We start from the raw sequence: 14,679 nt of genomic DNA, 5'->3' as shown, positions 1-14,679 counted from the left end.
ATAAACCCATGAAAAGACCTAGGTTTACAATTTATGATTAAAACTCTACTATCTACACAATGTACATAGACATCAAATGTAAAAACTTAAATATCTTAGAAACAGTAGCCAATCAGTTGTTTTAATTGTCATATTTGAATTCAGCACATCAAAATACATAATAAATAGCACATTTTATCTCTGAAGCAGACGACTTCTCAAAAATTGTAGACTGGGGGGAGGGATAGCTCAGTGGTTTGAGCATTGGGGGGGCCACTTAGGGATCTGGGGCAAAATCAGTACTTGGTCCTGCTAGTGAAGGCAGGGGGCTGGATTCGATGACCTTTCAAGGTCCCTTCCAGTTCTAGGAGATAGGATATCTCCATTAATTGTTTAGTGTAATACAAATAATACGTATATTCCTTGCACATTGTCATTGCTATCCCGTCCCAGAGCTCTTGGCTATGTCCACTTATGGTTAAAGGGACACTATCAATTTAGAAATCAAGTTTCTGTCCTAAAAGTATTTACCTGCTATTGTAAGTAGCTCCAAAGGTCACTATAACTGGGAAAAAAAAGGTAAAAATGTTTTCTCGGTTTGTGTATTTACAGCCCTTTGTGTACAGTCATTTTCACTGTTTTTTACTATGTATAAGCCACTTAGTTTCCCCTGTTGTTTGGATTTTTCAAACAGGTGAGAAAAAAACACTTTTTAAAAAACACTTAAAAAAATTAACAACTGGCAGAGGGACAGGAAGGGGCGGGCGTGGTACCTGAAACTGCAGGTGGATGCTCTTTCTTTTTACGAGTTTTAAATTTAGAAGTTTTTATCTCTAATGCTTCACTGTGATTTTTCCGTAAAAACTCACTTTATCTCTTTCATTTCCCTCTCCCCTCCCTCTCCCCCCGGCGGCCCTGCCAATGGTGGGGCACAGCAACATTAAAGTGCTGCGGCGGCAAAGGACCATCCTTAAAGCGCTGCCATGGCAGCGCTTTAATGTCCCTGCCCCTTTTGCTTCCCCTGTCGGCGGCCCTGCCCATACAGATCTTACCGGCAGGGCCCCCGACAGGGGAGGCAGAAGGGGTCAGCTGGGTATGGGCAAGTGGCTGTAGGTAAGATAATATGCCTATAGGCCTTTCTTTCTTTAAGCCCTTTTCTCTCTGACAACTGTGTTCCAATGGATGGATAAATAATATTTTGTTTTGAAGAAACTGTTTGGAGTCACCTTCATTTTCATACTGATCACTGCTCCTGAAGGAAAGATTCTAGTAGAGACCAAACCTGTTGAGAAAACAAGAGTGGTAAAAAGGGGTGCTGTCACCCGGAGAGCCAGTATAAAAGTGGGGTGAATCATAGGATTCCATTGAGCGAAATGAAGGGGCTGGGCCTATCAATTGAAAGGGGAGCCCACCAAGACACTGAGTGAAGGATCAAAGGGCCAGCTTACCCTGGAACTATGACAAGAGGAAAATACAATTCCTTTTATTTGGCTGCAGATGGAAGAAGGCCTTATTGAAAATAATAAAGCTAGCAAAGGTATTTTATCCAGGAAGTCTGTCCTCTGAGAATGTTCTATAATGAAAAAGGCCAAATTAGTCAAAAATTATTTTAATTCTGTTAACAAAACAAGGGACCGTGAAGTCATTGGGAGATGAAGGGGTGCTCAGCATCTTGCAAGCTTTGGTCCCTTTATGGGAAGGTGTGAGGAAGACCAGTATTTCATTTCTTCTTGTCTTTTCCCTATGAGGAAATGTACTATCTAATTGTTCAAGAGTATCCACGGATTTCTTTTTTGACACTATTTTATATTTAATTTTGTCTGGTTGTTTCGTGGTGACATCACTGGGTTAAATCTTAGGATTTATGTCCGAGGTTCATTCACATATGTTGCTCATTCAGAATCAGTCTGCAGTTACTGAATAGTTATTCTGGAATATATGATTCAGATAGTTGATAAGTCTTTTATATCTTCACTTCACCTCTGGCCAAATTTTATGTTTTCTTTTTCCTTAAAGCTTTTAAAATGGCTTGTCAGGCAAGCCTTTGTGATTGGAAATAAAACTGTAATTTCCCAAGAGTTTTAGGCCTCAAAGAGGGTAAAGATTTTATAAAATTCTGATGTCAACATATGATCTATATTTGGTTCCACAATAGTTTTACATTCATTCTCGTGTTGTTTTGTCTCTCTTTCATAAACTGTTAACTTTCTAGAAAGAAAATATACATATTTAGAAGATCACCTCTGTGTCACCTCTGTAATTTATATATTATTTGTACTATTCTGTCATCCTTAACTCTAAACACATAAAAATCTAGTTTAAATTATTTTATTTACTTTTTACCTGGTCATTTTAACAACTCTAATTAATTGGCTTTATGTGTATGTTAAAGGGCCCACAAAGAGCATCAGGGAACTATCACTGCTAACAGCTAAAGATTATCTCCTTTATCTCAGATGGCAAAAACATTCATTTTTGGAGCTGAGGGACCAGGGTTTTAGTTCGAGGTGTGTGTGTCCGTCCATCTGTCTGTCCGTCCATTGATTCTTTATGCCATATGGCTTTATTTTATAATTAGGGCACTGGAGTTTTTGAGAATTCATGTTTATTTACAATTTTATGTAGACATCTGATACGAAATCCTGGGCCTTTGGAAAAGCCCCCATTAACTTCAGTGTGGCCAGGATTTCACCCATAGTGCATTTTTTATTTACATTTTATTTTACATATTCTCACTGTTATCTAAGTAGACATAACATACTCTCTGGTTTACTGAGAGAGATATCAGGATGGGGAGTTACAAAATGTGTTTAAATAGTTCATAGAGGTGCAACCTTTAGTGACTTTGTCACGATAAGTTATATTACACTTCTTTGTCAAGAAAGTTAAAGATATCAGTGTCCCATGTTGTTGTTAGCAAGATACACTGATCAGTTCAAGCCTTTCTGGAGCATTGTACTCTATACTTGCCCATACAAATGGTTACTTTCTATACCATCAGCTGGAGACTGGAGAAATCAGAGTTGTTACTACTCCAATACTAGATGGTTGCTACTTAGCATTTCTCATTTGTTTTCTGTCTCCAACAGATGTAAACATCCACTTGCTGGCAGTTATAATAATTAGTGCTAGGCTACAGATTTTATTTTTTTGTTACTCAAAGCTGCTGTCTAATGTAATGAGAGAGTTAGGCAGGGCCGGCTCCAGGCACTAGTGTAGGAAGCAGGTGCTTGGGGCAGCCAATTCAAAGGGGTGGCACTCCGTCTGGTATCGGGGCGACACGTCTGGGTCTTTGGTGGGAATTCGGTGGCAGGTCCCTCATTCCCTCTCTTCCTCTTTGAGCTGCTGCCGAAGAGGAAGAGAGGGAGGACCCGCCGCTGAACCGCCGCAGAAGAAGCAGCGTGATTGAGCTGCCGCCGAAGTGCTGCCGCTCTTTTTTTTTTTTTTTTTTTGGCTGCTTGGGGCAGCAGAAAAGCTGAAGCCAGCCCTGGAGTTAGGTCACCAGTTCCACCCTTAGGGTGACCAGACAGCAAGTGTGGGAGTGGAGGGTAATAGGCGCTTATATAAAAAAAGACCCAAAAATTGGGACTGTCCCTATAAAATCAGGACATCTGGTCACCCTATCCACCCTGTAAATTAAAAGTAGTGCTTATCAGTGTTCTGGATCCAGCATTCAAGCCCTCGGGGGGAGATCCAAGTAATTCTATACCCATTTAAACATTTTGCCCAGTGGTTAATTGAGAATGTATCACTGATTGCTGTTTTAGTTACTATGTCAGTGGTTATTCTTGACAAATATATTTGCTCAGTGACATAGCTGATGCGTATTTTATTTGTGTGAATTTCTAAAGTGTTTAACTCCATAATATACTGTATCAGCATTGTATGTAGACTACAGAACGCTCCATCTGAGTGAGTTCCATCTGCGTGGGTTTTCCAGAGCCTTGAGCCTGCAGTTAAGAAGATGCACCTTCAGTTCTTTCTACTCTATATCAGGACTCTTTTAGTCAGTGTGCAGGTGATTCTAGTTGTCATAGCGGGGCCCAGAAAGAGAGGTGGTCCTAGAGATTACAGCATTTTATCCTTTAAGGGATTTGATGATTAATTTTCAATCTTGAAATGGACCCACTAGTGTTGGAATGAGGAACCAATGTAGATGGCAGAGCACCAGTGTACAGTACTGTACTCTTTTGCTTGTCATTTTCAGGGTGGGCTGCTACATTCTTATCTAGACTCAGATAGAATGAGTTTCAGTAGTCCAGCACAGAAGTTACTAATGCCCCAACCTTTGATCTGAGTTATCGTCAGAGAGGAATAAACAAAATTATCTTGCTAGCCATAGATGGAAAAAGGATTGTTGCTATTTGAGTGTTCAGGGTCAGTAATGACTACAGTAGGACCTAAGGCTGATCCACTCTCATGACTATAAGTGGACAAATGCCTTCATCTGAGGGAAAGTTGGTGATGATAAGCTGCCCGTAGAAATGTTTTCTTCTTCCGATTCTCATCATTTTGGTCTTTCCTACATTCAGCTTGAGCCAGCTCTTCTTTATCCATGTGTCAGTGTCAGAGTCAGCAAGTCTCTAACATATGGGCATTGTCACAACTCACAACATTGTCCACCTCTATGTGCTGGTAGAAGAAAAATAAACCTCTTGTCTGAGCTGTGATGAAGGACTTGAATAAACCATGTTCACTAGGAAAAAATAGTCTTCCATTAATACATTTGTGTAAGAATGATGTCCTTATTTATATCTGTACAAAATAATTGACAGTCTAATTGTAGAACCTTTCAACTACAAAGGTGTAACCTTAAAATGGGAGCCCTGCACCCATGCCCTTTTCAAACTGCTTGTATAGTCACCATTTTTCATCCGGGCCACATACACACTACATTATTATGCCAAATTTTATGAGCATTTATATATGTACCAAACTGGTTTTGATACTCCCCAAATAACTATTAACACAGTTACAGTGATTGCTATTAAATAATCAACATTTACCATGAATTGGTATCTGTTAGTAAATGTCACCTTGTAATAGTGACCACTTTACACTTGCACATTTTTAAAAAACTTTAATTATATCTGGGTATTAGTTTGTGCAATTAACATATCAACACATACTGTCTTCCTTTGTACCATAATTTATTTTACTTCATTAGCAGGAGTTAAAAATATTTTAATTACAAAGCCGTGCCATAGAACAATCAGCTTAGTAAATGCAAAGGTTTTAAATCTCCTAGTTGCTTTGTAATCACATTTGCCTGAAGATGTGGGTTAGTCCTACCAAGCTAGTCTTCTGTGTCAGGCAAATCTTGCTTCTCAAAGGCAAACTGGCTTTGAGTTGCTCTCAGTTATCTCTGCTACTACTGCTCAACTTGTGATTGTGTGCACAGGGTCAACATTGTGGTAGAACAGAATGGGTTTCTCTTTTGGCCCTTTTGTTTCCAGTAAATCTTCATCTCATTGTTTGACTTGGTCACAGTTTGTCTGTATGCAGTGTTCTAGCTGTGTTTCCCAGGATATTATAGAAACAAGGTGGGTGAGATAGTATCTTTTATTGGACCAACTTCTGTGGGTGAGGGAGGAAAGCTTTTGAGCTTACACAGAACTCTTCTTCAGGTCAGCTCTTTTTCAGAAGAGCTCTATTAAGCTCAATAACTTGCCTCTCTCACACACAGAAGTTGGTCCAATAAAATATATTACCTCACCCACCTTGTCTCTACAATTTGTCTGGTCCAGCTAAATTTTTTCACTCCCAAGGTCAGTTCCCCCTCAAACTTTGGCTCTGGTTCTTTGCTCCAAAATATGGTCTCTAGCAAATCCTTGTCTCTGATTCTTCCATACTTATGGCTTAGTGCTTGGTTTACTATGCATACTTCATTCTCACTATCTATTAGATACTAATGTTAGGTTTGTGCAAAATATATGTCCGTATTTATGTATTTATAGATAGATATTAACTCTGGGTTTAAGTTGGACATGAGGATTCTGAGTTTTCCTATTAATACACTGCTGTGAATTTTCAGATTACCCCTGTAAAGAATCCTACAGAGTATGATCAAATCTGTGTTCACAAAACAGCACCTCTCCCATGGAGCTGGAAGCAGCTGCATAATTAAACTGATGAGACTCACTCAGCTCCTAGTTAGTTTCACTCATCTACTTCTGATGCAGCTAGGATGTATGTAGGTGTGATTCCCCACTGTCCTGGAGGTGCTCTGGGTAAAGAAAAGATTAACATGGAAGGAGAGAGATGAGACATAAACAGTAGGGTCAAAGAAGGGGAAGAGATGTGGGGGAAAGAATTGATAGAGCAGCTAAAGGAAAGCAAGAGAAATGAACAAAAGGAGAGAGAGCCTGTCTTGAAAATAACAGAAAAACAGGGGGGAAAAGAAGGAGGAGACAACTCTTTCCCCCTCCCCCCCAAAAAAAACCCCAACCCCCCACCACCAGCCAACAGGGCCCAAAAAAAAAAAAAATGCCTGTGATGACTGCTCTACTAACACCATCCTTTGAGGGAGAGATTTCTCAAGGAGTCTCCCATTACACCTTTCCCAGCCAAATGGGGTAGCACTACATCTGCAGACCCGTCAGTATCTTACTCTTCAACTAGAAGAGTACCTTGATCAACTAGAGCAGGGGGTTCCCAGACTTTTTGCTGGCTTGACCCCAATTTAATGAATTATTTCCTCCCAGGATCCCAGACAGTATGGAGGATGCCATTTTGAAGAGCAAAATATTGTGCATGCAAGATCACGCTGTACAGAGTAAAGTGGTGTCCTCCACGCAGTAGGGATTGCCGTCGCAAGCCACAGTTAGAGGACTGCTGAACTAGAAGGAGGGTTGCTGTGGTATGGGGCTTTGATGTGTGTGGGTGCAGTGGTACAGGGAGAATGGGATGAGTGCTGAAAAATACTGATAAGTGAATAGATTGTAGAATTGGGCATGGACCAAAACAAAGCATGGAAAAGCAAAGAGATGCACAGAAAACAAAAGGAAAGGAAGAGCATGGAAGAAATTGTGGAGTATGGCAATAATGACAATCATTTGCTCTTATATAGCACTTATCATTGGTTGATCTCAAAGTGCTTAACAAAGGAGGTCAGTGTCATTATCCCCATTTTACAGATATGGAAACAGAGACAGAGAGAGGTAAAGTGATTGTCCCAAGGTCACCCAACTGACCTGTTGCAGAGCTGGGAATAGAACCCAGGTCTCCTGAGTCCCAATTCGGTGGGCTATCCAGCAGGTCATAAATGTGTGAAATGCAATGAAAGGAGAAAAAGACACAGATTCCTGGGGGTGATTGGGAGAACATGATGGTCAATAACTGAATTTTAGGGATGATATTTTATTTCTTCCTATATTTTGGTGACTCAAAAGAAACTCAGAAAAAACACACACACCCTGAAATTTTGAAATTGCCCCCTCTGCCATTAAACTCCTGAAAAATGGCTGAATCACATAGCTTTGTGTGTGCATTGTCGTATTGGTTAGTGAAAAGGCAGCTGTCAATCCCAGCACTGTAGGGGATTGTAAACTTTTCTGCCTAACCAAGTTTGTAATACAGTTGACTAAATTAATCAGAGTTATTAACTGAACACAAAGGTTGTTTATAGATATGAGAAACCTTCATGCCTTTTCCAGCTACAGAGCAAAACGGTATGAAGTACTCATATGAGATCTGCAACAGTTAAAAGAGTACATTTTGAAGTAAGAGACTATGAGATATTTTGCTCTCATGGCCTGGAACACAGCAGACATTCAATGCAAATATAAAATTATCCATTTTAATTTACACTTCCATATTAAATGTTTTTACCATTTTGTTTATGTTTCATGTAACTACTAGCCTTCATAACCTAGATTTCACTGCCTATTCTCTTTTCCTTGTCTCAAAATACAAAACACTATTGTCTGTTTCCATGGAGTTTCAGTAACTGGTGTTTTGAATAACAACTCAGTCGTCTAAGAAAAACTGTTTTGTCTATTTTTGCTGAACCAAAAGGTTTCATCTCTGTTTTTGCATACATATTAGATAGCACTCCCTCAATCTAGTAAAGGGGGGAAAAAAGGGCAGACATCTGAATTATTTTAAAATACAGATTTATTTAATTAAAAGTACAACTATTTAGGGTCCTGAAGAGGAAAGGATAGACCTAAAAAGGAATATGTTCTTGTTTCTAAAAATACTGTTTAATAAAAAAAAGTAATGTTCTTTTAAAAAAATAATTCACAATAGACTTTTTGCTTCAATTAGATTCTTAATCTCCTAAATTCATTTTTAAAATTGCAGAGCTGGTGGGCCAAGGCTTTTACTGAGAATGACATTAGGAACGGAAATTACTACCCATCTCCAGGCCTCTTCATATGCAGCATCAGACCGAAACTTTTTGAAATGGGACCTGTCACCAGAGCAAATCAGAACAAGGACAGAAGATCTGATCATGAAAACAAAGCAAGTGTATGACAACGTTGGAATGCTTGATTTTGAAAAAGTAACATATGAGAACACTATGCAGGCTCTGGCCGACATAGAAGTGGAGTATACAGGTGAGTATGTGGAGTCTAATACCTTCCTTCTCTGAATTCATCCTATCCACAAAACAGAGTTCTGGAAGCAATGCAGCAAAAGCAGTTACCACCCGTGAGTCTGATCTGTGCCCTTCACGGCTAGAGAAAGTAGAGATCTCAGAAGTGATATCCATTCATATTCATTTTGACCTCGCCACAGTATTTGTTATGATTAGCCATGAAATTCTGCGGCCCAGCCTTAGAGACATGGCAAGGGTTAGCAAGACTATGCTGATATTGCTTCGCTCATTTCTCTCAGACTACATCGAGAGAGCATGATGGGCATATGCTCCTCCACTTTCGAAGTCCTCACCTGTGAAATCTCAGTGACCCATCCTGTTCTTGTCAGTGACTGCATGGAGCCACTTGGGGGCACTGTGCAACAGCATGGACTAAAATGTCTAGAGTACACACATGATGTCCAGCTTTACAATTACTTTCACATCATACATAAAAAACACTTTCCTTCAGCCATTTGAGGACCTGTCTGAGACCAGTATCTGAAGTTAGATCAGGTGACTGATGTGATGCTAGTCGGGGGAGGAAAGCATTTCAGAGAACTCATGTTCTAACATCCTCCTCCAGTGAGGGCATCTGCTCTGTATTAAGTCTGTAGCCTTACCCTTCTCTTAGACTCTTCACAGCTTCTGTGCACCAAGTAACCATGACTATGGTTATTATACCCCTTTCCCGTTACCGCCGGCAAGAAGACTGTCGTGAACAATCTTGATCCAAACAGCCTCCTGTCAGATTCAGAATTAGTCACAGTAATGATCAGTGATCCATGCATTCATGACCTCCAGCCTGAATTATTGTAGCTCTCTGTGTGTAGGAATAAAACTACCAGGCTTAAATTAAAAATAAACGTAAATAAATAAATAAATAAATAAAAAGCTACTGTTGGTTCAGAACGCAGAAGCAATCTGCCCAGCTGCAGAGGCTGTGAAGAGTACATATCACTCCAGTGCTCTTCTCTCTTCCCTGGGTCTTATCAGAATACTAGTTCAGATTTAAGCTTTGGGTCCCAATCTTCAAAGCTCTACATGGGACTGGTCTCACTTTCCTTAGGGATCACTTATGATATGTGATGATGACCTCCCACAACAGCAGCATTCCATTAGAACTGTAAATACATAAGAGCGGCCGTACTGGGTCAGACTAAAGGTCCATGTAGCCCAGTATCCTGTCTTCTGAAAGTAGCCAATGCCAGGTGCCCCAGAGGGAATGAACAGAACAGGTAATCATCAAGTGATCCATCCCCTGTCGCCCATTCCCAGCTTCTGGCAACCAGAGGCTAGGGACACCATCCCTATCCATACTGGCTAATAGCCATTGGTGGACCTATCCTCCATGAACTTATCTAGTTCTTTTTTGAACCCTGTTATAGTCTTGGCCTTCACAACATCCTCTGGCAAGGAGTTCCACAGGTTGACTGTGCGTTGTGTGGGAAAAAATACATCCTTTTTGTTTTAATTCTGCTGCCTATTAACCTTGGAACTGTCAGCCTTGAACATTACACTCACATGAGCAGGGGAGAGAGCTTTCCCAGGAACTGGCCCATGTACCTGGAACTCATTCACAGAAAAGACCCAGATGACCACAAACCTCAGGAGCTTCAGAGCAAAATGTAAAACTCACTACTTCATTTGAACCATCTTACTATAACACCCGCAAAACAAATAAAATTCAGGCCCTACAGATTGGCGGGGAGGGTAAACCACATTTGTATGTTCATCCCATGATTTTGAGAGAGAGAGAGAGAAACAAGATGCCACAGTGTTTGGTTGTGTATAGTGTCTTAGTTTTTCACAAAGCTTTTTCGGTTCATCTTAAAATCTGTAACCAACTAATCTTTAGAACCTTCATCTGCTAGTATGACAAAAAGCATTTGTTACACTTTTGTGTAAAATGTTTGAACAAAGCATAACATGCAGGATATTAGCACTTTTTTAAAAGGCAAAACTATAATTAGATTTAATCAAGTCCTAATTAATTAATATAGCTAGTCATTTCAAATACTTTTTTAATTAGAGGACCTATGTTCATGTTTGTTATTAGTACAGGGGCATGACAGCATTGCTGAGAATTTAGTTTATTTTTCATTTCCGTTCAAAATTATGTTAGCTTGTGATCTCTCATAGTCCAAAATAATCACACATCATCTCCCTCAGTTTTCTTATTGCTTGCTTTTATTAGTAACAAACAGACTTGGTCATATCTGTATTTTCTCCTGCCAATTTTTGAATAATTTGAGGGAGAATTGTAAAGACTCAAAACTTGCTACTTCCAATATTCTAGAGAGAGAATCTGTGACATCCATTAAAAATAATGTATTTAAAAATATCTACTTTCTGTACTTTTAAAAGATTAATCTAATTTCAAAAGATAAAATTACTTCAATGCTTTAAATATATCTGTATTAAACTTTTACTAACTCAAAATTGACCTTGTGGAACGATTAAAGTGGGGACATTTGCCAGGGCAGTTAGGCTTTGATAATATACACCATCAGTGAAATATGCATTTGTTCTAATTGTAATTGCTACTGTGTATATAATTGTATTGGTTCATTTTTTACATAATCTGTAATCCATTCATTATCTGTAAATCCTAATCAGTGGTTGCTTCAGGTATCTGTTTATATAAGTTTATTTCTGAAAGCTTGTGTAAAAACTAAATAGAATGATTTATTAAAATAACTTGTCTATTCCTAGAAAGTTCCTCATCTTGAAAAAAATTAACATGGACTGACTGCATTGTAAGTGCTCGGTGCATTTTTTAAAATGTATTTTTATTTTAACAGTGGAAAGAAGCATGCTGGATTTCCCGCAGCATGTCTCGTCCAACAAAGATGTGCGCTCAGCAAGCACAGAAGCTGACAAAAGACTTTCTTATTTTGATGTGGAGATGAGCATGAGAGAAGATGTGTTTCAGAGGATTGTTTATTTGCAGGTAAATGACAATGAAGATAACTAAAAATAACCTGTAGAGGAATATGTAAGGTGCCAGGAGTGAAACTTTTTTTCCCAATAAATTAGTACATGCTGTGCTTTTCAATATCCCCATCACTTCGTTAATCTCAAACACTGTTAAATCCACTATCAACTCAATAGAGCTGTAGTGTATGTATTACATGAGGGGCCTCATTTAAATTCTCTTGCTTCAAAAAGCTAAGGATTTTGCTTAAAGAAAACCTTTACCAGATACCTGGGGGAAAAGGAGCATTCTCTCACATTGATATTTGGCTGCCAGATACGCTTGTGTGCACACTCGTTCACTGTTTCTTACTTCATTGGAGTTAGGAATGACTACTTTTTTTTTATTGTTTAAATTATTCTAGAAGTCAGTAATGCTTGTCTAGATGGACCTTTGATCTGACCCGGTACGGCCATTCTTATGTTCATATTTATGGGCATTTGTAGCAGTCACGTGTGAAAACCAAATATAAATATCTACAATAATTACTGTCGGTCAACAGAATTATTTCATATTCACCTTAGTATTCTTTCTATTTATTTTCCCTTTGTGACGATATTTGGCATTTACATCTATTTCAGAATACTATAGTGTTTCTAATTTCTTTTTGTTAATCCTTTAAATTAGTTTGAGGGTTTTCCCCCTTCAGTTAAACAGTACAAGAATATGCAGATATTTATTAATCGTCTATTTAACACTGATACGTGACCTGGGCTAAGATCTCAGATCTGAATACTCCTAAAATTCACAATGTCTGGGAGAAGAACATTTTTGGTGGAGGACATGAGGCTGTGTAATTTGCTTCCACCAAGACCAGGCTGAATCTTGCCACTTCCAGGTTATGATGCACGACTCCTCTGCTCTTGCAGGTTGTTGCCTCAACTGCACCTGGAGAATGACTTTTCCAAGTGAGTTTCTAAAGGAAGAGGAGAGACTGAATTAAAACCATTGAAAACATTGAAGCCATCTTAATAATCCAGCCTAGTTTATTTCAATGTAGTATTTCTATCAAATTAGGATTTCCATGGAATTTTCAGGGCTAAAGCATGGATTCTTAATTTAAACATCATGAGCCTGCTTAGGGCCAGGTTAACAGTACAGTGGAAACAGGGCCCCTGAGAATCTCATATTATTTATTTTCATAGTATCCCACGAAAAGTTGGATGTTATAATTTAACATCTAGGACAGGGGTTGGCAACCTTTCAGAAGTGGTGTGCCGAGTCTTCATTTATTCACGCTAATTTAAGGTTTTGCGTGCCAGTAATACATTTTAACATTTTTAAAAGGTCTCTTTCTATAACTCTATAATATATAACTAAACTATTGTTGTCTGTAAAGTAAATAAGGTTTTTAAAATGTTCAAGAAGCTTCACTTAAAATTAAATTAAAATGCAGAGCTCCCAGACCGGTGGCCAGGACCTGGGCAGTGTGAGTGCCACTGAAAATCCGCTCACGTGCCGCCTTCGGCCCGCCTGCCATAGGTTGCCTACCCCTGATCTAGGATCTCCTAGATCTCTCTCTGACCCCAGGCCCATTTTTAATCCCTTAATGCAGGCCTGAGTCTGCTAAAGTTATTTATCGTGCTTATGTTACTTCCTAAATCACTCTTATACATCCTTTTCCACCAATATTTTTTGAAAATGGGTTTTTTTTTATGTCTAATCAAATAAAAAAGCTTTTTCCAAATATTAAGGAAAGAATTCTATCCTAAGTTTATGTGGTAGATGTATATTCCAGATTTCCTTCTATAGGAAATTTTTACTCCAGTGATTTAAACCCTTGAATATAGGTGTTTATAATAGATTCTTAATTGTAATGTGTATGATGAAGCGATAATATTAAGCCTACTCATTCCTACCAACTGCACATACTGGCTAGCAGGGGCATGCTTAAGAATGTTATCAAACCTCCCCACCCACACATCCTTAGAAAACGCAGCCTGGTTTAAACAGTTGCTACTACCCTAGTTTCCAATATTCCACATAGTCTCCTTTTTTTAGTTCTCCTTAAAGACTTGTTCACACAATACATGGAATATTATGGTTGTTCAAAACTGAAATTAAAAATTATATTATGTAAATATCAGCAAAGTGACATTCAGAAAGCAATTATCCTTAATTCTGAAGAACTCAGAATAATCATGTAAGGTAAAGTACTCAAATTTAGAACCTCTGTCACAAATCTTGTACCTCAGAGAAACATTGGGTGAGGTGAAATATCATTAATAATTAGAAGTTTAAAATTCACACCATAACACATTAAGTCCATGATTGCTGTAAAATCTTACACCAATTGCTTATCTTTAAACACATGACTAGCCTACTTAAAGTGAAAGGGACTATTTATGTTCATGAAATTAAGCCTGTGCACAAATGTTTGCAGGATGGAGCATTAGACAGCTTCAAGGCAGCTATAGTGATATTTCGGTTTAAAATTGTGTTTTAAGAGGTGGTTGTTAGGGTGAAAGTGAGTTAAGAAAAAAATCCCACATGGGGCCTAACAAATTCAATTTGGAATTCTGTAACTTTTGTCCTTAATTTTAATTGTAGTAATAGAACTTTACACATTGGAATACTCCTGTTTTTTCTACTCGTCATCTTCCATTTAATATAATTTCAGCAAATATGTGATCTTGGACATCTAAAGCCTGAAGCTAAGCGATACTTAGAAAAGTCAATTCAAATGGGAAAAAGGAATGGACTCCATCTTCCCAAAGAAGTCCAGAATGTGAGTATGGGTTTCCTATATTTATAATATGAAGAAAGTATGGTTTCACTGCTATGAAGAATTTCCTAAGTGTATATTTTTGCTTATGTGCTCAGGTCTCAGTTAAGTGCTGCTTTGAGGCCATCCTTACTCTTAGAGACTGTAATGATGATAATTTGTACAAGACAAAGAAATAAAAATAAAAGATTTTAAAATAAGCTCAAGATTTTTGAGAGCAGGTAATGATTTTAAATTCCTGAATTTTTGAGTAACTAACTTGAGACAACTTAAAAGGAGCCTGATTATCAGAAAGTGGAAGGCAGCACTCCCTAAAAATCAGACCTCTTTAGGACATCCAAAATTGAGCACCCAAAAATTGAAAAGCTCTGTGTAAGCTTGAAAGCTTGTCTCTTTTACCAACAGAAGTTGGCCCAA

At 38.5% G+C, this 14,679-nt stretch overlaps 2 protein-coding genes across 4 annotated transcripts in view; one reads left to right on the top strand and one right to left on the bottom strand.

Moving 5' to 3' along the window:
• The window catches only part of SGTB (small glutamine rich tetratricopeptide repeat co-chaperone beta), a 53,532-nt gene extending 41,271 nt beyond the window's left edge, over nucleotides 1–12,261 (bottom strand). Inside the window, exon 1 of the mRNA XM_054032304.1 lies at nucleotides 12,247–12,261. The gene's annotated coding sequence lies outside the window, so the exon portion shown is untranslated. The remainder of the gene's footprint in view (nucleotides 1–12,246) is intronic.
• NLN (neurolysin) overlaps nucleotides 1–14,679 on the top strand; it is a 53,397-nt gene that overhangs the window by 3,649 nt on the left and 35,069 nt on the right. For all 3 annotated transcript variants that reach the window (XM_054032302.1, XM_054032301.1, XM_054032300.1), the window contains exons 2-4: nucleotides 8,284–8,540; nucleotides 11,365–11,513; nucleotides 14,158–14,265. In XM_054032302.1, the coding sequence (XP_053888277.1) occupies nucleotides 8,284–8,540; nucleotides 11,365–11,513; nucleotides 14,158–14,265 (514 nt within the window). The remainder of the gene's footprint in view (nucleotides 1–8,283; nucleotides 8,541–11,364; nucleotides 11,514–14,157; nucleotides 14,266–14,679) is intronic.

The sequence above is a fragment of the Malaclemys terrapin genome, chromosome 6 (genome assembly GCF_027887155.1).
Source record: "Malaclemys terrapin pileata isolate rMalTer1 chromosome 6, rMalTer1.hap1, whole genome shotgun sequence".
NCBI classification, from domain to species: Eukaryota; Metazoa; Chordata; order Testudines; family Emydidae; genus Malaclemys; species Malaclemys terrapin.
Note: the sequence above shows the minus strand (reverse complement) of the source record. Positions and strands in the feature narration are given on the sequence as shown.